The 27,199-nt window shown below is 45.0% G+C and overlaps 1 protein-coding gene across 6 annotated transcripts in view; it reads left to right on the top strand.

Annotated features, from left to right (window-relative positions):
- Nucleotides 1-1,254: 1,254 nt before the first annotated feature.
- odad2 (outer dynein arm docking complex subunit 2) overlaps nucleotides 1,255-27,199 on the top strand; it is a 39,053-nt gene continuing 13,108 nt past the window's right edge. The window contains exons 1-17 of one of the 6 annotated variants that reach the window (XM_076043071.1): nucleotides 1,255-1,318; nucleotides 2,008-2,241; nucleotides 2,659-2,816; nucleotides 3,184-3,361; nucleotides 3,586-3,683; nucleotides 4,033-4,169; nucleotides 4,743-4,844; nucleotides 7,573-7,790; nucleotides 8,161-8,283; nucleotides 9,570-9,714; nucleotides 16,550-16,696; nucleotides 16,835-17,044; nucleotides 18,923-19,159; nucleotides 19,928-20,038; nucleotides 20,858-21,012; nucleotides 25,179-25,359; nucleotides 25,496-25,557. In XM_076043071.1, coding sequence (XP_075899186.1) covers nucleotides 2,015-2,241; nucleotides 2,659-2,816; nucleotides 3,184-3,361; nucleotides 3,586-3,683; nucleotides 4,033-4,169; nucleotides 4,743-4,844; nucleotides 7,573-7,790; nucleotides 8,161-8,283; nucleotides 9,570-9,714; nucleotides 16,550-16,696; nucleotides 16,835-17,044; nucleotides 18,923-19,159; nucleotides 19,928-20,038; nucleotides 20,858-21,012; nucleotides 25,179-25,359; nucleotides 25,496-25,557 — 2,489 coding nt within the window. In that variant the 5' untranslated portion in view covers nucleotides 1,255-1,318; nucleotides 2,008-2,014. The remainder of the gene's footprint in view (nucleotides 1,319-2,007; nucleotides 2,242-2,658; nucleotides 2,817-3,183; nucleotides 3,362-3,585; nucleotides 3,684-4,032; nucleotides 4,170-4,742; nucleotides 4,845-7,572; nucleotides 7,791-8,160; nucleotides 8,284-9,569; nucleotides 9,715-16,549; nucleotides 16,697-16,834; nucleotides 17,045-18,922; nucleotides 19,160-19,927; nucleotides 20,039-20,857; nucleotides 21,013-25,178; nucleotides 25,360-25,495; nucleotides 25,558-27,199) is intronic. The other 5 variants (XM_076043065.1, XM_076043066.1, XM_076043067.1 and 2 more) reach the window with 5 other exon arrangements.

Consider the following 27,199-nt stretch of genomic DNA (forward strand, 5'->3'; position numbering starts at 1 on the left):
TTCTATTTGGGAAAAATGGCTGTAAAAGGGAGCGGGGCGAGAGGAGGTCATCCCTTTAACAACAGTTATTCTTGCCAATGAGATTCTGGGTTGTTTTTTTGTTTTTTGTTTTTTTTTTTTAAGTCTGCTGGTCTTTGACCTTTCCTCACTTAGTATATCTATTATCATCTATTTCAGTCGCTATTCTCCTGGCGGAGAAACAGAGACATTTTTTCTTATGTAATCTCATAGCTACTTATCGCCTCTTTTGCAGATTCTCAATACTTCTTAATTTAGACCAAAAGAAAAAAAGTGTGGAGCGACAGCCAAAACTCCCGAATCGCCTTCTTTGACTACGACAGCCTCCGGACGGCTTCCTCTCGGGACTGCAGATGAGCTACGACTCCTCTCTCCCCCAGTGATCCCCAGTGACTGATGTAGCCCCGTCTTTTCAACTTTTTTGTTGAAGTATTTCCACCTGTTTTCAAGCTGTGCATGCCAGACTGGGAGAGATACCAGAGGGGCGTCCTAGTTTCCCAGGAGTTAGCGCAAGCTGATCATATTCACATTGAAGACATCAATATTGGGTACAAATGCTGCCACCCTTTCCCTAATTGACTTTGTTTGTATTAACGCTGCATCTATTCTGTTGTGATTATGAAAATCAAATGAATCTAAAGTGAACTGCTCATGGAAGCCTTTGTTCTGCATATTTTGTTCCCAGTCTGTACCAATAAAATGATAGCGGGCGTCAGCTTTCCAGTGTCATTGTAAGAGGCAAGGACATGGCACACAATCAGGTCAAGAAGTCAGTTGAGATCTGTGAAACTTAAAAATAGTAACAATAGGAAGACGATAACATTGCATTTTAATAGGCGGAGCTTAAATAATGTCTAAATGTTTCTCACATCTAATCAACAATTGGGCTCAATACGTTTTTAAGGATATTTGCATCACGTCCTTTCATGTGCTAGGATTTGTATAGCATAGGTTTTAGAGCAGTGATTAAAAAAAAAAAACGAAGAAGAAAAAAAAGACTGACGTCACACTTAGTTGCTTTCCTTACGGCTAATTATTCATTTTAATCAAGGGAAACGTAATCGCTACGGAGGAGAAGACTTTCTTGCGCAATCACTTTACGTCGGTATATTAGCTTAGTTTTTTCCCCATTCGCTACGGTTGACTTTTGATCCACGTCGTGCTCCGTAGTTCCTCTCCGCTCCCTAGCAACCACTCGCGCGTTGTGTTTACAAACTACTAGTAGCAGGGAACACACACACGCACCAAACCAACCAAGAATTATCGTTCAACAAGGTAAAAAAGTGGAAACACGCTGTAAGTTGTCGGTAAGTAATTGCTCTGTCACGCCATGAGTGCCAATTGTTGACGTCACGGTTAAAGCTCAAAGTAAATACCACTCGCTGAAAGTAAAAAAAAAAAAAAAAAAAAAAAAAAAAAAAAAAACGACTAACAGGCGCTGAATGTACAAAATTGTTTTATATATATTTTTTTAAAGACAATTTAAGAAGAGGATGCAAGGATGCTATATTTGTATATAATGCGTTTTCAGTAAATATACAGTATATCTTATCAAAAATAAACAAACGTTACAGACCTCTCTAAAACGGAAGTGTACCGCTTATTGACGCTATTTTAAGTCGCAAAGAATGCAGTTAAATCCGAATGACAGCATTAATGCTTCAGTGGATATTTACATCGTGGTTTTAATGTTTAACTTCCAGCTTTTTTTTTTTTTTTTTTTTTTTGCTGTTATATACTATTTTTTGCTACAAAGCATCAGGAAATTGTAGGAAATACCCACCTAGCTCAGGGCGACAGGATGTAACTCTTGCACCGTTTCAATTCTGAAGCTCTGACAAACAAACGCTGGATTTAATGCTCCTCAGCCTGAAGTGGATAATGCCTGACTGACACTAAATCGATGGACCCACAACCTTTTTTTTTTTTTTTTTTTTTTTAACGTGAGGTTTGTTTTGTTTTGTTTTGTTTTGTTTTTTGCTGTTGCAGAATATCCATGGGTGCATCACTAACCAGGGCAGCCCAGTGGACCACAGCCAGCTGGGAGGGCGGCGAACTGGAGGCCCCGCCGCCGATGAATGACTTCTTGTTGGGGGAGATCCTGCGCTTCGCCGAGACGTTCGACTCGCGGCACCCGCGGGAGGCCGAGCACGTGTTCAAAGAGCCACTGCAGTGGCGCACTGCCCTAGCGGCGTCTGATTTCAAAACAGGCTATGACATCAGGTTGGCCTAATCACCAGGTTGCCGCTGGCCGGCCCCGGTGATTTCAGTAATACATGCCTGCACAGGATATGCTGTCACCATGGTTCCAAGTGTGTTTCAACTTGGCAGTCGTCTGTGGAGCAGACGATAATTAATATGTTTTTTGAGCCGCAGCCCTCAGCCGTGTTCCATCTCATTTTGTCCGAGGTTCTGGGCGGCTTTCAGCGGCGTGGTTTTTTTTTTTTTCTTCTAAGCCTCGTGCCTCGTGTGCTCTGGAAGTCGAGCGCTACAAAAACAAACAAACAAAAAAAAAAACAACAAAACCTAACTCACTACTTATCTTCCATCATTTAATCTAAATTGGCGCTGCAATGAGACGAGTCATAAAGTCGGACCTCGTTCGCTCCCCCCCCCACCCCCCATACCCCCCCCCCGCAGAAACTCGGACGTGCAGTCCCGTGAGAAGGACGGCGACGGACGTCCGTTGCTGCAGCTCTGCCCTCCTGCCGTTTCCGTCCGCAGCTTCGGCCAACTCTCCAAACTGCTGCAGCTGGCAGGCGACAAGAAGCTCGGTGAGGTCCGTGCCTGTCTTCAAGGTAAGGACATTTGAACACTCGGGTTTGTATTTATTTATTGAGAAGATTTAAAAAAAAAAAAAAAAGTCCAAGTTTTAATGATCGAGGGTCCACTATCCAGGAGCAGCATACCTTGACAACCCACCTGATTTGTTTTTCCTCCCTGTTAATCCCCGCAACTCAATTTTTGTCCCCGGATATTTATTTACCCGTGGACCACACCAAAAAGCAGACGCAATAAAAATACTTTTGTCGAAAGCGAATGTGGCTTTTATTTCGGCAAAAAGTAAATATTTGAGAAATAAATATCCCAAGACGGGTACCGCTCGCCCGTGTGTGCTTCCGACGCTGCGAAAGACTCAACAAATCCATCACCGGTATTGTTTAGAAAACAGAGGCCTCGTGGCCAAAATCCTCGGCCGCCGTTTCGCCGACGTCCTGGAGGACGCAGGAGGCCGGAGCGGAGCCCAGAGTCTGGCGGGCGCCGAGGCGGAGGTCGAGCTGTTTCTCCTGCTGCAAAGTGTGGACGAGCGTCTCCTCGAGCAGAGCCTCCGAGGGACACCTGAGTAGGTGTTTTTCCTGTCCCCCGTCCGTCCGTCCGTCCGTCCGTCTTTCCTCTGCTCAGCGATCCCCCCTCTTCCCATCCCTCCTTCCCTTCCCTCCCCTCCCCCCTCACTGCGACGTGTGCTCCTTTTAGACCGAAACGGGTAATTGCTTTAGGGAAGGGAGCCGTAAAGAAACGAGACAAATTGGATGTGTGTTTTTTTTATCCCCCCCCCCTTCATCAAAGACTTGACCCCGCAGCGGTGAGAGCTGAGGTGGAGCTGCTGCAGCGGCTCTGCGACGAGGGCGAAAGGAGGGCACTGAAGTCCGTTCGACACACATCAGGTTTGAGTTATCTTCCGCGTTTCCACCGGGCGGCAAGAAAAACATCTGCCATTAACGGCGGTGTTGTTCAATCCGAAAAAACGAGTGCAAGTGCAGGTTTTCCCCGACCCCCACGAGGAGCGGTCACCTTGTTATCGTTGTAACGCCTGGGCCTCAATCAAAACACTCTGCTCACCAGGTTCAAAATACAGTATTAATATTGCATGTTTTGGAACACAACGTGTGGCTTCACCTTGCGCTTCTTCGAATAACTTTGGTAACAGAAAAGTTTTTTGTTTTTTTTTGTTTTTTTTTCAAAGCCTTAAAACGTTACGTTAAAATCTATTTTATTTTTTAATTCTTCCCTCAGATTATGAATTTTCAAACGGCCACTCTGCCCCACCGGGGGGACAGCAACACATGGATATATGCAATCTTATTATTGAGCCTTGTGACACAGAAACTCTCCATGTCACCTGCAGCACAGCTGGAGTCTTCCTCACTAAAGTAAGTCAACGTAGAACTTCATTCCTTCTTTTAAGGTTTGGCTGAAAACACTTTTTTTTTTTTTCTTCCCCCCCAACAATTTATTTCCCTGGGATGTTTTCCTCATCATTGCACATTGAGCCGAGTGGAAGTCAATATCTGTCAGTCTCTGACGTTAAAACCTTTTCGACCGAACTCCCAGTGAAGGTTTACTTGGAGGCAACTTGAGGGGAAAAAAAAGAAAGAAAAAAAAAAAGGATTTATTGACAAAACGTTATCGACAAGGGGTTGATCCAGATTTTCGTGACAAATAGCTGGGGAGCTAGCAAGCATTATGAAGACATTGAAGACTCGATACATGACGGTGATGCAGCGAAGATGAATGTGTCACGTGCCAGTAAATGTCAACGCACAGAACCTCAATCCAGATTTCCGTCGTTTAAAGTATTTTTGGTTTACGCTGACCTTCTGTTTTGATGCTGCCCGCAGACGCTCACGAGCTGACCACTCAATTCGAAACGCGGCTTGTGTTTGCGCGGTAGTTTCTAAAAAAAAAAAAATGAATGAAGCCCGTTTTGCACCTTTGTTTCGCGGCAGGGACAGGAGGGTGGCTCTGAGCGGACGAGCGATGTGTTTCGAGACCTGGTAGCGCTGCTAAAGAGCAGATCTCCGCACTTTGCTGCGAGTATCAAGCAGGTAAAGTACAAAAACACACTTATTAATGACACATTAAGACCCTCTCTTTGTAGCCGTAGCAGTAGCCGAATGCCAGGATGGGTGTTGAACGGCGTGGCCACTAGAGAAGGGAACTGCACATGCGCCGATCTCCACAAGTTCTTTGTCGCTAGCTAACGCTAACGCTAACTCGTCTAACCACAGCACCTTGTCGAACTGTTCTGACCAGAGTTGCCAACCGTCCCTTAAAATACAGCACTGTCCCGTATTTGAGTCGATACGGGACGGGGTTTGTCCCGTTATTTCTGAGCTGTCTCGAACATAACTTTATTTTCGACGCATACTCGCGTTCGTTTCCACAGAGTTTGCGTTCAAAGTCGTGATCGACGTAGCTGCGAGCAACAGCCTTGCGCGACCCATTTGCAACCACTGCGTCCTGGCTGCGTAGCTTGCGTCAAGTAGGCTATGAATCCGGATTGTTTGTTCTTTTCAGCTTTATTTATTTAATTCCTTTGTAAATAAAAAAAAGAAGAAAAAAAAAGCCATCCTGCACTTTATTGATCATTGTGTAAAAAAAAAAAAAAAAAAGATCAATTAAAATGTTTCAGTACAATTCAAACATTCAGCTTATTTCTAATACAACTTTTTTGAAATCCTACTTTAAGTTATGATTTACCACTGCTGGCCTGTGATGGTCATGGCGCCGGGCACTGTGGTAGGCGCCTTTTATCTTTCTGAATGAAAGTTGCCAGCGCTAGTTCTGACATACACGTTGGGTCGTTGTTCATTTGCGTGTTCTTTTTTTTTTTTTTTTTACGGTTCTACTACAACTACTCTGATTGCCTTCATATGATTTGGTCAAATTAAAAACATTGGTCCTTTTTTTATGGATTTGTGTAATTGCTGACAACAGCAATCGAAGAGTGCAACACTTCTCCCGTGCCTGTGATCGTGAGTGATTGCAGTTGACTGTGTGCGAACCTGATCCTGCCTAGTTGTAATTAGAAACAGCGACTGCGGTTGAGGTGTCTATCAGAACCACACGCTTGCTCCGATCCTGCTCCGATCTGTTGATTGCGTCGTCAAAGGGCCCAAGTTTGGACTCGGCTGGCCAAAGATAACGGCGCGTAATTGCTGTACATGTGTGCTAATTTTTCAATGTGAGAAAGTGATTGTTTGATAGCGGCGCTTGCCGGAGCAAACGACCTTGTGTCGGGTTTTTGCTGCAGCTGCCAAATAAGGCAACGTTTGCATATGGAAACAGACTTGACTTGTCGTTTCTCAAGAGCTGTATAATAAATTTTGAATGCCAGTCCTGATATTCTGATTACATGCTGGAGACACTCACAGATCAGTTAAAAAAAAAAAAAAAAAAAAAAATCTATATCAATAGCACTGTTACTCTCTCCTCTGTCCATTTTCTTTATGTGCTGACTGCGCTCTTCCTACCCACAGTTAATTGTCAGTTGACGAATAACATTAATGATCATTCAATCGTTGCGCAAATGGACCAAAAACATTATATGTTAGGAATAATATAAAATTAGTAATATACAGTATGAGTGACACTTTTATATTATTTTATAGCATTGAATTGTTCCATCCGCCTTTCCCCCTCTTCCCCACATATTTGCCCATATTGCCCCGGCGGCCAGTCCATCACTTGCTGTCAAGCCAGTCGAGACCGGGCCATGAATCGTACCACTGACAGATGTTTCATGGCCAGCGCCTTCACATTTGCCGCTCAGCTTGCTCTCTTTTTTTTTCATCGGTATAAATCAAGAAATCGGGCAAAAGCCACAAACCACATGCAAACAGTCACCGTTCAGGTTCTGGTCGTTGCATGAAAAGAGACAAATGCGGTGGCCCCAAAAAAAAAAAAAACATAAAAAAAAAATTCCCCGGAATAAAAACGTCATCTGACTGTAAACATGGTAGGCAGTCTGTGCGGATGCAGAAAACAATCGGTAACGTCTTTCTACTGGGGCTTTTTTGGAAAAACAAACAAACTGCCACGTCTTCATTTTTCTTCTAACCTAAAAGAACGCTGAAGCCCCCAAACAAAGAGTGACAGAGGTTTTTAGGGCAGGTGTTTGTAATTTAAAACCGCATTTGTGTTTGGCTCTTATTGACATTGACGCAAAGGCTGCAACGTGTCTTTTTGTTTTACAGGCTGTCAAATGCTGAAAAGTTAAGGGGGAGGAAAAAAAAACTGACTGAAATGTGGTGACAGAAGTGCGTCGGGGGGGGGGGGGACAATCATATGTAGCTTATTTTCTTCCCTTTGCGTCAAGTGGTAGCCTTAAGCTGAGGGCAAAAAATTGGAATGATCTTCTTTGTTGGGCTCTTTTGCCAGATAGATACATCAGATTACCTCAATGGAAGTAATAAAGAATGAACCAAGTCAGTACAGGATTACACTCTGGTAAAAATGTTCTGATCAAGACCAAAGACTGGATTCTGTGGTCGTTCGGCGCCTCTTCTGGGGGACAGAAACGTCCGTCGGCGTCTCGGGCAGTGACGAGACATCATCATGTCAGACAGTTTGTGGAAACCATGGCCCGACGAGCAACGGAACGTTTGGTTTCAATAAGAATCACTCCCGAGGAAATTTACAACCCCGAGTGGACTCGGCAATGCGCAAAGTCAAATTTATTGGCTAGCTTACCACCGCGCGTCCGCGTAAAGATGAAATGTGCTCCTTGCGCTCGTCTTGCCCAGCTGTTGTCCTTTTTCCACTCACCGACAGGATTTCGCAGTTCGAGAGCTTCCATCGGCGCGAGGGACGCGCCATGTGGAATCGGTTGAGGCGGAGGAGCGGGGCCAGCGCCACGGGCCTCGCGAGCCACAGGAGAAGAATGCGCCGGAGAAGGCGAGGGTGCAGCGTGGGCCGCACAGGGCAGGCGGCAAGAAGAAATACGAGCCATGTCCGAGGTGGACGAGTCTCCGCCGCTCGTCTTCAAATGGGTATTTGATGATTCTTCTCGTAAAATGAGCCTTGATATATCCCCGGCGGCTCCGTGGTGACGGGAGGAGATAAACTTTATGTGTCGTCGCTGCCAAGACTGCCAGCGGGAGTGTCGTAAAAAATATGGTTTTTGAGGTTCAGAAGTCGCGAGGCGGGGGCAGATATCGTTCGGTCAAGTCCGTCTACGGATAAATTCCTTTTCTGTCAACGACCATGCAATAGTAATGCATGGTCGTTATACCAATAAATAGATGGCGTAGGTTGCCATCGCTGCAAAGGATTCCGCGATTGTGTTCGAAAATGAACCCGTTCGAAAGAAAACGAAAGAAAAGAAGAATCGGGCGTAATGGCCGCCATTTCACGTTGCAGTGAGATGAAGGAGCCGATGTCTGGTGACCTGCACAAGAGAAAGGCGGGACTGGGAGCCAAGGGCAAGATGAAAGGCGAACTCTCAGTGTCTTCCGTACCGGCTGGACTCTCCTCCCAGAAAATGTAAGCGTCAACAGGTGGCCATGAGCTAAACTATTACCTGGGCTGTTACCGTTAACAGCGCGACAAATCTGGCTAGTTGTTGTTTCCGATTTTTTTTTTTTTTTTTTTAATCGACGTTTTCCTCCGATGCCGTAAAAAGGAAGGCGGTCGGTATGGAATCCAGTGCAATCCTAAAAATCGATTGAAACCCCTGTGTCCTAATGGAGATTGGCACTTACCACAGAGGGCCACAATGCTTTATACTTACTGTGTTAAACCAAGCGGTCGAATTAGCTTCATAAGACAAACTAACAATAAACTTGAGTGCTGTTTAATCGAGCAGAAAAGACAGTAGGAAAAGTAGAGTCAACAGCAGGCGCGGGCAAACTATGGCCCGGGGGGCCATATGTGGCCCGTTAAGCTTTTCAATCCGGCCCGCCGAACTTGACGAAATGATATTAATAGCAAGTAAATCATAAAATCAACTGTTGTCGTGTCCTCGGGCAAGACACTTAACCCTTAAATTGCTCCCAGTGGGGCTGGCAGCGCCACCCACTGGTGTGTGAGTGAATGGGTGAATGAGAGGCCATTGTAAAGCGCTTTGGGGTACCGTGAAGGTGCTGGAAAGCGCTGTCATAAGCGCAGTCCATTTACCATTTTAGTGACGCTATAGCCTCCTGTTCCGTGATAGCGCCCTTGCCTACAAATCAGATAGTACAGAGGCAACGACGGTCTCGAGGGACGCATTCACTCAATCACGGCTATGATGGCTCTCCACAAAGGACTGAGTGTAGGCGTGGCAGCACAAGACCCGGCGGGCTGTTTATCACGCCGCTCTGCTCTGGAAAGTATGTCGGCTCGCTCGTCCTGACTGTGCTTTCTTCGTGAAATCCGATTTTTCTATGTTCGGTACGTGAGAGCCAAGTCTCAGTGGCCTCATTTCAAGGACGCGCCGAACTTTATTGCTCCAACGTGCCCATTTTTTGGGCGATCCAGTCATTCGAAATGGCCCAAGCAACTTTCTGCCTGTCTTTTCTGCATTAGCACCCTTAAATAAGTCTGCATGCGACGAATGCTAATGTCCTCCCGTTACATATTGCTCTTAATTTTAAAGCAAGCTCATACTTGACGTTTGAACTTCCAAATACTCCGGGGTTGCAGACTGTGGAAAGACGCGTCTGTTTTCTCCATTCAAAACGGAGCAAAGAAGATTTTTGTTGTGTCGCTTTGCATCAACTTCATGTTGCTAACTTGTGCTCCACCGTAAAATCTCCTCCCGCTCTGCGATTTTACCGCCTGCGGTTCAGTAAGACGCCGGCAGGAGGCGACGTCTTCAACGAGAGTTCGTCCGAGAGTGAGGAGGAAGAGGAGGAGCCGGAGCGCTGCCCGGAGAGCAACGTGGACCTGCCCTCTGAGTACTGGCAGATCCAGAAACTGGTCAAGTACCTGAAGGTACGTGAGCGCGCGTGCGATGATTGTGAACTACGGCTGTGTTCAGACCGCAGGCCGAATCGGATTCAAATCGGATTCCTTCTCAAATCTGATTTTGAGGGTCTGACTGTCCACACTGTTTTTCAGCAAGTGCCCAAATGGGATGTGGCTCTGTTCAGACCGGGCCACATTATTGACCCATCTGACAAAAAAAAAATGTTGTGCTCCTAAAATTTTCAACTTGCTAGCGCTAGTGCTAACACTTAAGAAAGTAAGCGTGCAGCCGTGGCATTGGGTCTTGCGTCACGCAGAGTGACGTCACGGACAGTCGAAGCCGATCCGTGTGTTTGGGGCTTGTTCAGACTGAGACGCATCCGTCCAACCCAGGCGTCGGTACATCCCTACTTTTTAGGCTGCGTTCAGACTGCCTGCGAATCTGATTCAAATCAGATTCCTTCTCAAATCTCAAAATTTTTACGGCTGACTGTCCAAATGCGATTTGAAACTACCTCCCCTCGGTGGTTTCAATCGGTTTTGCAAAAAAAAAAAAAAAAAAAAAATTGGATTTCATGTTATTTGTGACTGTTCACACCGCACAAGAGCCATCCCTTTTCAATCTGGATGGGCTGAAAAAAAATCGGATTTTGACTGTCAGTCTGAACGCGTCTCACGAACTCTCGGCGGCGGGGGGGGGGGGCACAGACGACAGAAAGCAACAAGATCGATGACATACCAATCTGAAGTCCAATCAAGTTGTCACTCCTGAGAATCAAGGGAGCAACAAGAGGACATGAAGTCCGGAGGAGGGGGGAGGGGGAGGGGGAGTGGGGGATGCTTCGGACACTAACTTGGCTCGCGTGACTTTTCCCCTGATTCTGTGACACGGGGGCCCGTTTGGTCGCAAGTCTGAGCCGAGGCAGCGGAGGAGGAGAGACAGCGACCGTTTGCCCTCCACCGCAGGAGTATAAAAACGAAGTGCATCCGTTATAGGTCTGCGCTTCACATATGGGGAACATCAATGTGTCAAAAGAGCGGAGGGAGGGCTGGAAAATAAAAGAGGATATAAACGCCACTGACCCAGACTGGCTGGCACTTGGATTTCAGAGAGCAGCCCCTGCTCGCTGAACGGTCACCATTATCTATTTATTTGAATCATCTGTATCATCCAGACGCACGATGTATAAACGCAGGGCGTTCCCGCTGCCAACACGTCTCTTCCGTTCAACTTGGGATAGAGCAGGTTCTATTTCGAGTGCTAGTCCTCGCGTCGTCGTTTGCTGCAGTTCACCTCAGACAATCATCTTTGTCTCCGGCCTGTCGGTGAACTCACTGGGAGTGGGAAAACGCGTCCTTTCTTTCTTTGATTGCTCCACGGTGCTAAAAAAAACAACAACAACAAAACAGCTCTGGAAGTCAGCTCGGCGTGATGTCACAAAGGGCACTGATAAATCTCATATGCGGGTGACCACGCCCCGGTGGTCAGGTGTCGGCTTGCCTTGTTTTTGTCCCCTTCCGAAAAAACAAAAAAACAAAAGCGTGGAAGCCCTCCACTGGAATCAGGGGAAGAAATATTAAGATCTGGAAAAATAGAGCAATTCGCCGCCATCGAGTGCTGCTCCAACTCGGTCATCGCTCTCTTGCGTGTGAGACTGGAGTTTGACATTTACAGCAGCTGATGAGTTCCGCTCTCTGTAGATAAATTCAGCTGAGCCAAAGGGGGATACAATAGGAGGAAATTGTGTGTGAGAGATCCACAGAACACCATAGGAGGTCTATTCTACCTGTGGCCATCTAACTCAATCACCCCCCCCCCCCCCCACCCCACCCCCCCTTTTCTGCAGGAAGAACATGAGAGCATATCAGTCGGATATCGATGACATAGCATTGCATTCAGGATTACCTAGTCTTTGTTTGGGCTCATAATTGCTCGATTAAGTTTTATATTATTTCTTCAATAAATCAAACACTGCAATGCATTTATCTCCTCCGTCAGCTAATGGCGAGTTTTAACCCTAACCCTAACCCTAACCCTTTACTTATTGCTATCTGTATATTGTTTGCAATTAGGCGCCATATATTTAGGATTCGTTGCTTGCATTGCTACGTGGCCACAACTGGCCGGCCGGTGCGAGAGCTGAAGCAAGATCTTGTGTTGTTGTTGTTGTTGTCGCAACTATGTTTGTATGCACTGTCTGACTGTGAAAATGAGGAAATGGCATCGCTCACTTCTGTGCTCGGAGGCCGTGGTGTTGGCCAGTGTTTCATGGCATCTCACTGTGTTCCACTGCATCGTTATTGCAATGCCCACCTTGCAGAATCTATTGGGTATTTATAGAGAGGTGAAAAAATATCCAGCCTGTAGTGCAATGCAAAGCTGGAGAAACTGGTTATTTTCTTTAGATAGTAACGGTTAAATAACTCCACATATTTACTAGTAATTTGTAGATTGCGCGTATTCTGTCTGTGTTTACAGTGAGGAAAATCCAGCAGCTGCTTTGAGTTACACTGGCTGTGGCTTCTCTCTCACACGCATAAATATTATGTCTGATATGTAATGTGTTACTTGTTAGCAGGCAAACATTTCCAGTTTTGCGTCCCGCACACGTTTATGTAATTAGCTTTTGACAACATTTATGAATGTCTCCGCTCCGCCGAGCAGATGGCCTCCACTCATCTCCTCTCAGTATAAATTCAGCAGACGGCTTCTAAAAAAAAAAAAAAAAGAATCAGAATCAATGGATCATCTGTGCACTGGTTTAACTCTTAACATCTTGCACTGGATGTGTTTGCCCCCAGAGGATATTGTTTATTATCGATCAATCCTCTGAGCGACGCACATGGACTTGTTGTGTTCGGCTCTAATCAGAGGTGCTTGCCCTTCTACCGGGCAGTGCCAGTACTGCGGCGATGCCCCACTCCTTTGAGAGCCACTTGAACCCCTAATTTCAACACTTTAACACTTTCCCTTAAATGAAGTCACTTTTTCCTTTGGTGTCCCTCAAGGGTCCGTACTTGGCCCATTATTATTCTCTATATACATGCTTGCTCTAGGTCAAGTCATGCACAATCACAACATGCAATTTCACTGTCATGCCGACGACACCCAGTTCTTTGTTCGGCCCTCTCAGCTCCAGATCCCAGACCCTAAATAGTCTTGGCTGTTTGGCAGTGAATGTTAAACCTGGTGCAAGAAACCTGGGTGTTTTGTTTGTTTGTTTTGTTTGCATCTTTATTTTGAGGCTCATGTCAAGAAAACTGTCCTGTTTTATAAACCGAAAAATATATCTAAAATCAGATAGTTTTTTTTTTTTATGTTTTATCTTTCAACGACCTCAACAAAGTTGTAAATGCCTTGTACACATGTCTCAGCCAAAGCTGTCTCCACCGCCTGCAGTTGGTGCAAAATGCCACTGCCAGACTTCTCTTCACTGGCTTCCCGTCAAACTAAGAATTGCTTTTAACATTTTATTGTTAACTGTTAAAGCTCTTCATGGTCTTGCTCCTAGCTACATCTCTGAGCTTTTGCCCATACAAATCCGCTGGTAATTTCAGGTCCTCAAACATGACTCTATTGGTTGTACCCAGGTCTAGGCTGATGACCAAAGATGACAGGGCTCCCAGATTATTGAATGACCTCCCGAAGGACACCAAGTCCGCCAGTTCACTGAATTACTACTTTTTTTTTTAGCTTTGAGGTGAAACATTTTGAAGCTTTGTCAATGAACACACACACCTCCCAAGAAAAGCAATGTTTTCACCCAAAGGTCTGTATGGGATATTTGCTGAGCCCATTTAAGTTAATTTAGTTTTGTTTGTTTTTTTGCAGTGACTTTCAGACACGGCAGAGCAGCACTCTTTGTTTCTTAATCTCGAATCCTGTTGCTTTGCCACCTTAAAAGACAATGAATTCTGCTGTGGTGGTGCTCTTATGTTGATGCAATGCCGCCCGTAAAGGATAAAGTCAAATGTGTTCGAATAGTCAAGTCACACTGACAAACTCCAAAAGAAGTTCCAGCTCCAATGGGGCTTCCTGAGTAGCTTTTCCAGTCCAACATTACTCTAACTAAATTTTCCAGAGAAGGCATGCATGTAGCTGCGGACTCATCAGATTACTTTGCAGCCAACACGTTACACGATCACACGTTTTTAGCAGACAGGCTTCCAAACGTACATTGTGCAGTGTTAAAGTTGCATTTTGTGCTGCATTCATATCAGCTGTTAATACTTTTGGACCTTTTGGTCCCGCCTCTGTCTGAATTCTTCAGCACCCCCCCCCCCACCGGGCTCAAAAAGAAAACTAGCATTGAGGTCAATGGGGTATCATTGTTGGCAGCCCCGCTAACCCCCAACACCTGCTCCCCCATCCAAAGTGGTGTGATTTACAGAGCAAATCTGTGTACTCGCCACAGAATCCAGTCAGCTGCTCTGTACGGTCCGGACAAGGATAAGACCTTCATTCAGTGGCCTTAAACTACGTACTTGTCCAGCTCAGGCGGAGACACCTGCAGCACATGAAGACGAAGAACAAGAGACGTCATGCATAAAGTGTCTTTAAATGGCTGACCTCAGACTTGTAAAACAAAATAGAAATGAGTCTCTGCAGCATCGTGATCTGTTCGGGGGAAAAGAAACCTCGCTTTGATTTTTAATTTCTCGCAATAAAACATTGATATGCAATGACTACATTTCCGTGTGCTAATATGCCAGATCTTGAGTTTTGTCACTTGTTTATTTTTAGCGGCTTTTCCGTTGTTGCTTCTGAGATGCTCGTTTGCCTCTCAACCCTTTAGAAGGCTTCCACGCTGGGAACAGCAACTGTGGCGTTGGCTCCAGTGTTGGTGCTGGTGGAATTTACACCGATGAAGTGAGTTATTGTGTAGGCAGTAGTGCAACGCCTGCCTTCCGGGGATGTTATGTAATACTCAATGGTATGGTAACTTGTATCAGCTTGATGATCAAACCTTAGAGCGGAGCTTCTGCATGAACTTCTGTCACAGCGTTGCATTGCCCTCCGCTATGTTTGGTGAGTGCTGTGAATTGCCGGATGGGCGTCTAATGCCAGCATGTTTTTATCGGATTTTGATTGGCTGTTAACGTTTCCGCCACCCATGAAGGCGACCCAATGAAACCGTTTGCCACTTTCTTTTCCTCCGTAGTTGTGGTATTGACTCTATCTTCCACCGAAACAATGTTTTATAGTTACTTTTTTGCAGAACAGGTAGAATATGAGTACCTGCATTTCAGTACTCACCAATACCGATACTGAGTACTTAATAAGGCCATTACACATTACAGAAGTTACTTCTAGAACAAGTTTCACTGCAGTTCAAACACAAATTGAACAAAACCGTCACACATACATATACTACTAGTTCAGGGAACGTATTTTATGAGTATGAGTACTCATCCCAGGTATTGGTACCGATACCCGATACAGGTATCGGTAACGGCGCATCCCTACTTTTTTTTTTTTTTTTTTTTAGTTCAAAACATGCATCAGTGAAGATACGAACATCTCCTTGTGAATTCTCGGGTCAAACCATGGCTTTGTCCTTATCGCACCATCCGTTAAAAAATAAATGATATCAGATGTTGTAATTGCCGTGAAGGAAAACAAACCCGTAGACCAAAGCCGGGAGAAATGAAATCACGCGACCTGTCCCCTGCTCTCACAGCGTGTTTCTGACTTGCTAACAGACCTCACTTCTTCCCCCCCACCCCCCCACCCCCCTACTCCTTCTGTTGTTTTTACAAGGTACAAACCTCCGCCCCGCCAAACCCTTTGAACGGTGAGAACATCAGAGACAAAGGAAAGCAGCAGATCCACTGTTGTTAATGGGCGAATGGTTCGCATTTAAGGGCTGGCGACGCACTATGGGCAACACATGTGGCCATTTCCCCGCTGTGTTGGAGCGGTGCTCGGCCATGCAGATACGATTAGACAGCGCTGGAGACCGTCTTATGGGTCCAGAGTCAAGACGCAGATTATAACCTAGGATTTCTCAGTAGTTATCAGCTGCTTTTTTTTTGTTGTTGATGATTGTCCTCCAAAATTTATTTTTGCACGTCTTGCTCAATGTGGACCTTTAACTGTTGGCAATGTGTGAGAGTGATAAGATCTTGGGCATATTCCAGGTGTAGAAATGGTCTTGAATATCTAAGAGAGAGCTACGTCTGGCATATTTGTGCCATTGGTTTAAAAAAAAAAAAAAAAAAAAGGGGGGGGGGGGTAACTTTATTAAACTTTTTCACTGAACATCCCCGTGTCGCACATCAAAGCGGCAGAGCTTGTCTTGTGTTACAGCCGCTCGCCACTTCGCTCCTTCCTTTTTTTTTCTAACCTGCTGATATTTTTTCCCGCCGACCCGACCCTACCCAGGCCCGACGTGATCGAAACCATCTCTCGTCGGCGGAGTTCATGTGCTGCAGATTAAATATGGTTCTTCCAGAAAAAAAACAAAAAAAAAACAACATGGACCCCATGCCCGGAACAGTATTTCAAACAATTGCAGCTTGTATTTTAGGTGCCATAATGCTGCCAACTGCCAAGCATACTGACAGCTTTGTGCTACGTAGTTTATGTAGTGAGGAGAATGTGAAAAAGACATAGTATTGGGACAAGTAAGGGGAAGTGGACTGCTGCAAATGAGACACCTGATTATTATTATTATTATTATTATTATTATTATTATTATTATTATTATTATTATTATTATTATTATTCACTTTAAGTAAGGAAACCAAAAGGTTACTTCTCATATTACTTCTTTTATTATAATCATAATGGTAGTAGTGGTAGTAACTGTTTCTTTTGTTTCTCTTCATTCATTCTGTCAAATCTCTGTCATGATCCCAGGGAGGTGACCAGACGGCCACTGTTCTCACCCTTTGCGCCCTGATGGACTTCAGTTTGATGCAGGAGACGTGCCAGTTGGCCATTCGGGACGTAGGCGGCCTCGAAGTCCTCATCAACTTGCTGGACACGGATGAAGTCAAATGCAAAGTGAGCAGCCCTCTGAACCAGGACCTTGACCTGGAAAGTCCCCGCGAGCGTGAACGACGATCAAGAGTCTATTATGACTCGGAGCTGAAGTCAATGATAATTTATAGTGGGCGTGTTTTCTGTCCGCGTGATTTTTAGATCGGCTCTCTCAAAATCCTGAGGAAGATTTGTCACAACGTGCAAATCCGCCAAGCCATCGTCGACATGGGCGGCCTGCAGAGCATCGTGGCCATCCTGGACTCACCGGTCAAGGAGCTTCAGGCCTTGGCTGCAGAGACGGTCGCCAACGTGGCCAGGTTCCGCAGGGCACGCAGGATAGTCAGGCAGTACGGTGGGATAAGAAAACTGGTAGGTGCAACCAACGGGAATTTGTCAAAGAGAAAGAATGGAATGAGTGTGTGTGTGTGTGTGTACCCTTGCTCTATGTATATTCTTATTTATATGAGAACTGCTCTAAGGGTACTTTTATTGTACTGTCGGTGTAAACCTTTAATTAATGTATCGATGGCTAGTTTGTTTCGCTTTTACCAATATAAAAATCATAAATCAGGCCCAGTTTTACAAAATGGATTCAATATTTTCCCAAAATGTGAACGTTATCCAAATACCATTTGTTGACTACAAGTAATGCATTTGCTGTATATTAACCCAAAAAGTACAAACAAAGCTTTGACGTAGTAGATATTTATCAAACTACTACTACTGCTGCTTGCAGCGTTTGTCTCGTCCGCCAGTGTCTTGTCTTTTGTCCGCTCTTCTCCATTCTCATCAGTTTCGAAACTAAACTTTTGCTCATTTCTTCCTGGCCACCCCAGGAGTCTCACTTTTGCTCTAATTCTAGGGCTGTGCGAGCTGGTGTGACTAAGTGTAGTCCTTACATCTGTCTGCTCTGCTTCAAAAAAAAAATTAAAAAAAATACACACCCACACTTTTTGCCCTGAATACGTATAATTTGGAATTGTCACATCGAAATACTTGCGACATTCACTGTGAAGATGACGACACAGTTACGTCCCTCCAAGCCGCTATTATTACGCCCTTTAAATGTGTAAAGCACGCAGCCCGACTGTGCTCAACTATATTTTTGTGCGATCAAATGGAGGCCCAAGCGGGCGCTGAGGTGAAACAGATAGTTTACATCTTTACATCCTCGGAAACCTGACCGAGCGGCCCCCTGATTGAAGCCTAAATGCTTTGTATATTTTTTCCTCAGGCTCCCAAATCGGATGTTCTTGTATGCAAGTGTTTTCTCGCGGGCAGGTTAATTTCCCGCGAGGTGACTAGTTCACTAGTTCACCTTTGAGCTGGGCAGCCTTGCCGGATCTGTCTCTCACTTGGCTAGCAGTCTACTGATTAGAACACTGAATTCTCAGGCTTCAAAAAAGACATATATACACACATATAGTTTTCCACCCCAGCACGTCTGCCTTTTTCATCCTATGCATAGATAGATAGATAGATCACCAACCAAATACATTGGTGTCAGATTCAGATATTGGCTGATGGACACTATTAGCGTCATCCGGACTGGGATGTTTTATGGAAGTCTTGGCCAAATTAGCTAGAGTTGACTATGCTCCTCTTTGGCAGCAAGCCTAATTAAGGTGCTTGTCCAATTTACGAGGGGCAACCTATCCTAGTCTTTCTCATGTGTTCCTCATTGTCTAAGATCACAGTCAGTGCTCCAAAAAGCAAGACAGACTGACGGATAGCTAGCGAGTTCTCTATCTGTCTAGCTAGCCAGCCAGCTAGATAGATAAATAGATAGATTGAAGTACTTTATTGATCCCAAATTGGGAAACTACGCTGTTGCAGCACTAAAAACAATACGGAAAACTATACAGTAATTACAAGAAAGAGTCAAAGTGAATCTAACTAAAACAAACAAACAAACAAGAGCAAGAAGCGCAAAAGGCCGTCAGTTGTGCCGAGTCATGGATAAGCAAGGTTTCTTAAACCACTTGTGCAATATTTGCCACTGAGTCCAGAAACGTCCAGAATATTATCCGTCACACAGCGGAGAGGAGTTAGATAAGACCCAGCAGTGACAGAGTTCTAATTGCATTGCATTGCAAAAAAAAAAATTTAAAAATGGTGCTTCCCAGCTGGTGCGTCTCATCTGCCTCTTGGCACACCTGTTGATGATGATGATGATGATGATGATGATGATGATGATGTCTGCGTTTCGCGTCTCAGCAGCCGGTATCCCGTTTCTTCTCGGCTCAGGTCAAGCTGCTGGACTGCGTTTCGGGCTTAGCGAAGCTGACGGCGAAGAACCAGGAGAGGGACGTGGAGGTGGCTCGCTGTGGCGCTCTGGCCCTGTGGAGCTGCAGCAAGACCAGCAGGAACAAGGAGGCCATCCGACAGGCCGGGGGGATCCCTCTGCTGGGACGCCTGCTCAAGTCGCCGCACAAGAACATGCTCATTCCAGTGGTGGGCACGCTGCAGGAGTGTGCGTCGGTGGTGAGAAGGGCACATGCACCGTCGCACTCAATCTGTCATGCGTCTATAAGTTCTATCAATAACTCGGCTGTCAAGTCGGGATGCACCGATACCACTTTTTTTTATTTATTTATTTATTTATTTTTACATAATGAGTAAAGCACAGAGTACTTGCATTTCAGTACTAACCAAAAGTACGTAATAACGCGATATCACATTACGAAATTATTATTATTATTTTTTTTTACTTTTTAAAAGGTTTTCCACTGGTATTCTGTTATTTGAACAACATTCATCAGCATGTTTTTCTAAAACAAGTTTCACTGCAGGACAAACACACATTTAACAAAATTAACCTATACATGCATATACAACTGGCATCAGTGTTGCGGTATCAGCACATAGCATACTCAACCCCAGTATTGACACCGATACCTGATATTGGTATCGGCATTGATACCCGATACTGGTATCGGTATTGATACCCGATACTGATATCAGTGTTGCAGTATCAGCACATAGCATATTCAACCCCAGTATTGGTATCAGGTATTGGTGCTTTCCAAAGCAGTCACAAAGTATTATTTCATTTATTCACCATAGCTGATATAAATACTTACACCCTGGAAAATGCTCCAGTTCCAGTTTCAGCTCTGCGTCATAAAAATCCATATTTAAAAAAGTCATTAAAAATTGAAAACACTCTTGACTTGATTGAGTAACTCTTTTTTTTTTTGTGTGTGTGTGTGCAATGCCAATGATTTTTTTTTCTCTCTCACATTGTCACAGGAAAACTACAGGATCGCCATCCAGACTGAGGGCATGATCAAGGATTTAGTCAAGAACCTAAGCAGCGACAACGATGAGCTCCAAATGCACTGCGCCAGTGCAATCTTCAAGGTAGCCCTTGAAATCAGCTTCTTCTTATTTTAAAAGAAAGTGCTCATACTATGAAATGCAAAGCAAATTTATTCATATGTTATTATGGATTGCTTTTATACAGATAAAGTCAACAATTATATGCTTGATTATATACTGTATAAAAAAAATATATATATATATTTACTAGAGATACTGATACCAGTATCAGGTATCGATGCCGATACCGGCGTTGAGTACGCTACTCATACTTGTAATCACGTGCTGATACCACAACACCGATATCAGTTGTACTGTATATGTACGTATAAGACAATTTTGTTAAATTTCTGTTTGAACTACAGTGAATCTTGAGACAGTCAACATGTTCTAGTTAAACACACTGAGGGATGTTGTTCAAATAACAGAACATCTATGGAAAAGTAAAAAATATATATATTTCATAATTTCATAGTGTTTAGTGGCCTTATTAAGTTCTCAGTATTGGTGTTATTGAGTACTGAAAGCAAGTACTTGTACTCTACTTGTTCTGTAAAAAAGTGGTATCGGTGCATCCCTTATATTTATATTCCAGTTGATCCCAGTTGCCGTCCTGAAATGCATACACAGCCAGATCTCTCCTCCGCTGAACAAGACTTCCTGCTCCTGACAGAGCATATTGCTGTTCCCAAGTCATGTGTGAATAGCCAGTGTGAATAAGTCTCCTTCAGCCCGACAAAGCCCTTAGTTGACACTGGTACCTGCAGTGTGAAATGATACGATAGTTAAAAACTTGTAAAGCAGGAAACTACCTCTTGCTCCTCCGACGAGACGTTGGTGACGTCCCCTTATCGTTCCCAGTGTGCGGAAGACAAGCAGACCCGTGACCTGGTGCGTCAGTACAGAGGGCTTCAGCCGCTGGTTGCCTTGCTGAGCAAAGCGGACAACAAGCATCTCCTGGCTGCCGCCACCGGGGCCATCTGGAAGTGCTCCATAAGCCCGGAGAATGTGACCAAGTATGGCTGGAACTCTATCTATCTATCTGTCTATCTATCTATCTATCTGTCTATCTATCTATCTATCTGTCTGTCTGTCTGTCTGTCTGTCTGCCTGTCCGTCCTGTTCTCCTGGCGCTGTGACTGTGATCTTCAATAATGAGGACCAGACGAGGAAAGGCTGGGACACGTTGCTCCCAGTAAATTGGACAAAGCACCCTAATTAGGCCCGGTGCCAAAGAGGATTAATAGCAATGAGTTAACTCGAGTTAATTTGGCCCGAGACTTCGGTGAAACGTCGCAGTCCCGGATGATGCTAATGGCATCAATCAGCACACATCTCACAACGTTGCACTCGGGTTGATTATGGTCCACACTGTTTTGTGGGGTATGCGGGTGGGTGAGTGATGTTCGGGAGGGGAGGGGGGGCAGTAATTTTTACCACATGTTCCCGCGTCGCTTCTCCCATTCGCCTGCAGTTGTCACGCGCTTCCTTTCCCTCTTGCTGCCGTCCTGAAGTGATTATTTGCGTGAGAAATGAGGTTCTCGCTGCAGCTCTACCCGCTCTGATCTTCTCGCAAAAGCGTTTGCCGCTGACGTTCGGCCCCTTCGCAGCGCTAACAAAGACTCGCGTCAACGCGATGATTTTATAGACTTCTGTGTCTGCGGAGGCCCGTTACTTTTGTGCTAAACGCAGGCATGCTGACAGAATGGGATTTATTTAAAGTCGGCTTGATGGGGCCCTGCAGAGGTGTATTTCTTGGGGCCTCTTTGAGCCTGCTTCTTTCAGCAAGGGGCATTTACGGATTGTTTTTTGACTTGTGCTTATTAGCCTTAAAATTCTTGCCATGCTAGCAATATTGCTAAAATCCTTTGAAATAATCTAAAACTTCCTTAAAATAACGAACGACGACTATTCGAGCCATGCTTTGGCGGGCCCGCGCCCTCAGCTCAGCCTTGAAAGGATGATTTAGCTGCAGCATAATGCACGACTGAGTCCCATACAGCAAAGCAGTGTCAAAGTAAAAGATAAATCAGTCGAAAACGTGGCCGCAGCACTGATAGGACAGTGGTTTTTGGAGTGTGAGGCTCTTCCTTGAGGTGGAGATTGTGTGAAAAATGTGTCTCTTTGTCAGGAAGGCTGTACGCTGCTTCAAATTGTTGCGGGATACGAAAAAATGAAATAAAATAAAATAACGAGGAAGAATGAGCAGCCACTCAACGGGATCCTCCTGCACTTCATAAATCATAATTTGACAGGATGATATCCGGCGTTCAGAGTCCAAGTCCTCCCGACTGGAAGCAAGTCTCCACTGCCACATCACATTCAGAGAGGAATCCTTCACAGGGGGCACCAGCGGGACGTTATTTTTTTTTTTTAAATTTGTTCATCGCGACGAGATTAAATGCAATGAAAAATACGCTAAAATTTTATAAGAGAATTTTAATCGCAAGCCTTTTGTCCCTTCCTTTCACCCGTAGTCAGGTCCTCAAGATGCGGCTGTGTGTTTCCACACTGCTAAAGAGCGATGGTGTAGTGCAAAAACATGGAACATTGTATTACTCATAAAGAATCAAAGAAATGAAAATAAAATAAAATGTTTATAGAGTAAAAAAAAAAAGGGGGGGTGGGGGGGAAACATATGAAAGTACATCAAGGAAGCTAACTAAAGCTATCGCTAAATGGGCGGCCACTGAATGCTCTGACGAGTCGTACACTTTGCCGTCGCGGACAACACTTTTTCACGTAGACGGCTGTAAGAAATTGAGAAAGGACCCAAATTGGAACTCCTGCAGAATGCATTTGGAAGAAGTGAGTTGAGATGCACCGTTTTGAAAAGAAGTAATAACACAATAGAACAAAAAAATCCTTTCATTGTGTTCAGTGGGTTCCCAATTAAGACACTGCGGTAAGTTTTACATTAATACAGACGTAAAAACTGTCCTGAAATGGCCAAATGACACCGTTTTAAACACGCGAATCAAGATGCGATTAATCGCAGTTAACTTTGTAAAGTAAAGAAATTAATCTCGACTTAAAAATGTAATTGTTTGACGGCCCTAATTGATGTGAGTCAAAGCAAAGATGCGATCTGTCGCCGAGTTAACGGTTATATGCTGAGTTTTGCTGCGAATTATAACAAATCTTCACGCTTCCAAGAAGCGTAAAGAACAAATATGGAGGAGGTCCAGTTAGTCCACAGTGGCTGTGCAATTCTGATCTCACTATTTCACGATGTAGCGTGCAATGACAATGAAGCTACTTTACCGGCTTTGCCTTTACTTGCTAACAACAATCACGAAAGCAAATATATCGTTTCAAGCATCAGTCACGATCGATAACTGTTCACAAAATAAATTGCAGCCTTCAGTCACCGACAAGGTAAATTCGGGGCGTCACAGAGAGAGCTCACAGTATCAACACGGCTCTCATTTTGTGCCATTTTGGTTTCCGCCGTCTGCCTTTTTGGATGATTCGGGCTTCACTATGTCAGCGATAGTGAAATCTCGGGGGTGGGGGGGGCGAGCAGCGTGATGCGCACGGCTAATGTTTTCAAATGGGCGCTCGAACGCGTAAAGTGGATCTGTTATTTTCATCGCTCTCCCAGGCGAGTCTTCCAATGACTCTTAAATGCCGGGGTTAAGCTAAAGCCGGGGCCGAGCCATTACTGTCAAAGAGGGGGGGGGGAAAGGCCGCTAATGGCCGCGGGGGGGTGGGGGTGGGGGCGGGAGGGTTCTGGGGGGCGGGGGGCGCGCGCTCGTTTCAGAAACGATCACCGGCCGAGCGCCGCGCCGAAATGAAAATCGCTTTGGAATGAATGTTGCCGCGGCGATAATGGCAGGCGGAGGGTGGAAGTCTTTCACTCCTCTTTCATTAAGTCCAGGGTCAAAGGAAAACAGCCTTTTCCCTTTAATGTGACTGATGATTTTTGCGGTCTGGACGGTTTTTGGGGGCTGGACGACCTCCACTCGAGGCAAGTAGCGCCCATGTGCGAGCCATTTCCCCTGATTGATGATGCATCGAAATGCCAGACGATCAATACTCACTACCAATATAACTGCGTTCACTGGTTAAATGCGTCTGAAGCCTTTCGAAATATTATACTGAGAGTTAATATTTCACTGAAAATGTCCTCAGCGTGTTAGCGGATCGACAACTGCCCCTTTAATTTGGTGTGCAGGGATGCTAATGACGAACACACACACACACACACACACACACAAATGCTGCTAAAAGCGCTAACAGCAGAGTGCGGAATCAACTCTGCCATGGAAAGTTGTGACTGCCAACTCTCAAACTGTATTGGCCAGCGCTTTAGGGTCCTGGATAAAGATCCTGGAGTTCATTTGCATTTTCAGACTCTCCCTGTTGCTAACCTCACTTCCAATGCAAGCGTCGGGGGGGGGGAAACACACAAAAAAAACAGTCCGTCATTGAACTGACTTATTTTTAAGTTCTCCCGAAGAATGAGGATGAAGTCACAACTGACAGCTTTTCAGTGAGCTTCCTGTCGGCACGCGTTGCCATCTCGTAATTGCTTCCCCCCTCCTCTTCCGTGATTATTTATTAATTAACGATAGCCGTCATGTAATGCGGCATCGTGACGCGGGAAAATTACACCTCCAACTAAAGCGTACCAGGGTTCCTGATCTGCCTGTTAGCGAGTTGTTACACCTTAATTAATAAAAAAAAAAATGACGCGGTTGTTTTACACAGGACCACCTTGAGGTTCAGTAATGCTTATTTGTGCAGACCTGAAAAATGTCTTTCCTAAAACTAGAAGAAGAAAAGTGTCTTGTTTGATTATTATTATTTTTTATTATTTTTTTTGGGGGCATTTGCATTAATGATTCTAGCAGGATGAATTGCACGATGAATCACGATGGAAATAACATGCCGCAGCAGAGGCTGTTTAGACAGTTAGCCAGAACAGCGTGTTTGCTCGCTGCCAAAGGGGCTCAATGTCAAATGGTGCTGGATCACCGTCGATATATTAGCGCCGTTGTACACATTTTGGCAAGTGCACGTTGCGCGTCTGATCCCTCTTCCAATCTCCCAATTTTAAATCTTTGTAAAGTTTAGGCGAGGCTGTGGATGTTCTGTAAAGTGCAGCGCTCGTAAATTACAGTCGAGCTGTTGGAGAAATGCCCTCTCCTACCCTCTCCTCCCCTCTCAACGCTCTAAGGTTTCAGGAGTACAAGACCTTGGAGAGTCTGGTCGGGCTGCTGATCGATCAGCCTGAAGAAGTGCTGGTGAATGTGGTGGGCGCCCTGGGAGAGTTTGCCCAGATCCCCGCTAACAAGGTCACCATCTGCAAGAGCGGAGGAATCAAGTCGCTCATTAACCTGCTCACTGGGACGAATCAGGCGCGTTTGAACGCTTTCCCCGACGCGCGAGCGTCTCCGTCTCATCTCGTGAAACGCGCCATTTCATTGGATCACTTATGTGTTTTTTTTTTGGTTTTTTTGTGTGTGTGTGTGTGTGTGTGTTTCATTTCACCAGGCGCTGCTTGTAAATGTGACCAAGGCAGTGGGAGCCTGTGCCACGGATACGTACAACATGGCGTAAGTCTCCCTCCTTCCCTGGCTATCCGACTGGCTAACACGGTCTCTGTCAGTTGGAGGCATCGTTTGAGGTGTTTTTGAACCAAAAAATAATAATGATAATTAAAAAGAATAATAAAAAAAACGAAAATTGGATTAACGGCCCAACATATTTGGTCGATGTCATGTCTTTTGACAAGGCCCCCCCCCCGCAGGTGTTTATTACCTGGTCTAATGACCCAGTGTTGTTGGGATTGCTCCATAAAAGTAATGTAACTACCGACTACTGATTACTCTTTAATAAAGTAATCAGATTACTTCTTTAACTACTTTGTTTCATAAGTAATAAATTACTAATTACTTTAGTTTAAAAAAGAAAAAAAAAAAAAAAAGATACAGTAAGAACATAACGGTAAAAAACATTGCCTCTGTCCTCTCTTGAATGAACGTTTTCTCTCTGACCACAAAACTGCACATTTCACAGAACAAACTCACCAGTGCCTTTTCGCACGGCCCGTATCGTTTAAAAGATAATTAGAAGATTTCGTGAAAAGCAACCAAATCATGACTCGATAAAGTAATTATGCTATCATTACCAGTCCAGCCGAGTTCCATTCCTCCGCGACTCAAAAAGTAGTTTAACTGCAGCAGCGGAGGACCTGGTAATGGATTACTCGCCCCAACACTGCTAATGACAGATTTTGACTGCCTTGTTTATTGTACCTGCCGTGTTAAATAAAGCTGTGGTCGACCTCACGGCTCTTCGCTCGCACTTTGTGGCCGGCGTCGGGATTTCAACGTGGCTCGTCCAAAAACCCAGTGGCTGGAAAGAACGCAGCCGAACCAACCAGCAGTCTCAAGACAGACTTTGTTTCGCCGTCCGCGTAAATCCCCCCCACCCCCCGCAACAATGCGCTACTGTACGTTTGCGCCGCTTCCGTCGGCGCCTACGTCACTTTTTACGGGGCGGCTTTTGGTCTGCGAGTGCCGCCTTTAATTAGCGCGGGATTCAAATAAAAGAGTTTATACCACCAGTTAGCTGCTAGCCCCCTGTCGTACGCCCCCCGCCCCACCCTTTTACAATGGTTTTTAAGGGTAAACCGAGTGAACTACGTAGCATAACAAAAGAAAAAAAAACAAAAAACGTTTTTGTCAAACCAAATCCGCAATCTGTCGTAAAACGGCTGGAGGGGAAAGTCTCGGTTCGTCTTGTTCTTCGTGTTTTCCCACTGGGTGTATATATTTGGGCCAGACGTGTGAGTGTGTGTGTGGGTTTTTTTTTTTTGTGTGTGTGTGTGTGTGTGTGCCTTAAACACTTACACAGAACACTCCATATGTCAGCGGTGGCTCTTTGTATGTTTTGCAGCAATTACTTTTTCTGAGAGACGTGTGTGTGTGTGTGTGTGTGTGTTGTGTGTGTACCACGGCGTGCTGAGCAATTATAATAACTCACATTTGATTGTTTCCTGCCCCGGCCCGACTCTGCCGGAGCTGTTTTTCCAATGACTGTTTGGCAAGCCAAGCAAATGCAATGCTGCTGCTGCTCCTGCTGCTGCTGCTGTATGGAAGAACAACTGCAACTTTCTTGCAATTCAAAATCTACTTAAAGCCTTTTCCCCCTCAGACTTACACGTCTTTAATAACGACAGGAGGCCCCCGAAAC

The sequence above is a fragment of the Nelusetta ayraudi genome, unplaced genomic scaffold, assembly GCF_046127955.1.
Source record: "Nelusetta ayraudi isolate G7.1 ecotype Tasmania unplaced genomic scaffold, CSIRO-AGI_Nayr_v1 ptg000073l, whole genome shotgun sequence".
Taxonomy (NCBI): Eukaryota; Metazoa; Chordata; class Actinopteri; order Tetraodontiformes; family Monacanthidae; genus Nelusetta; species Nelusetta ayraudi.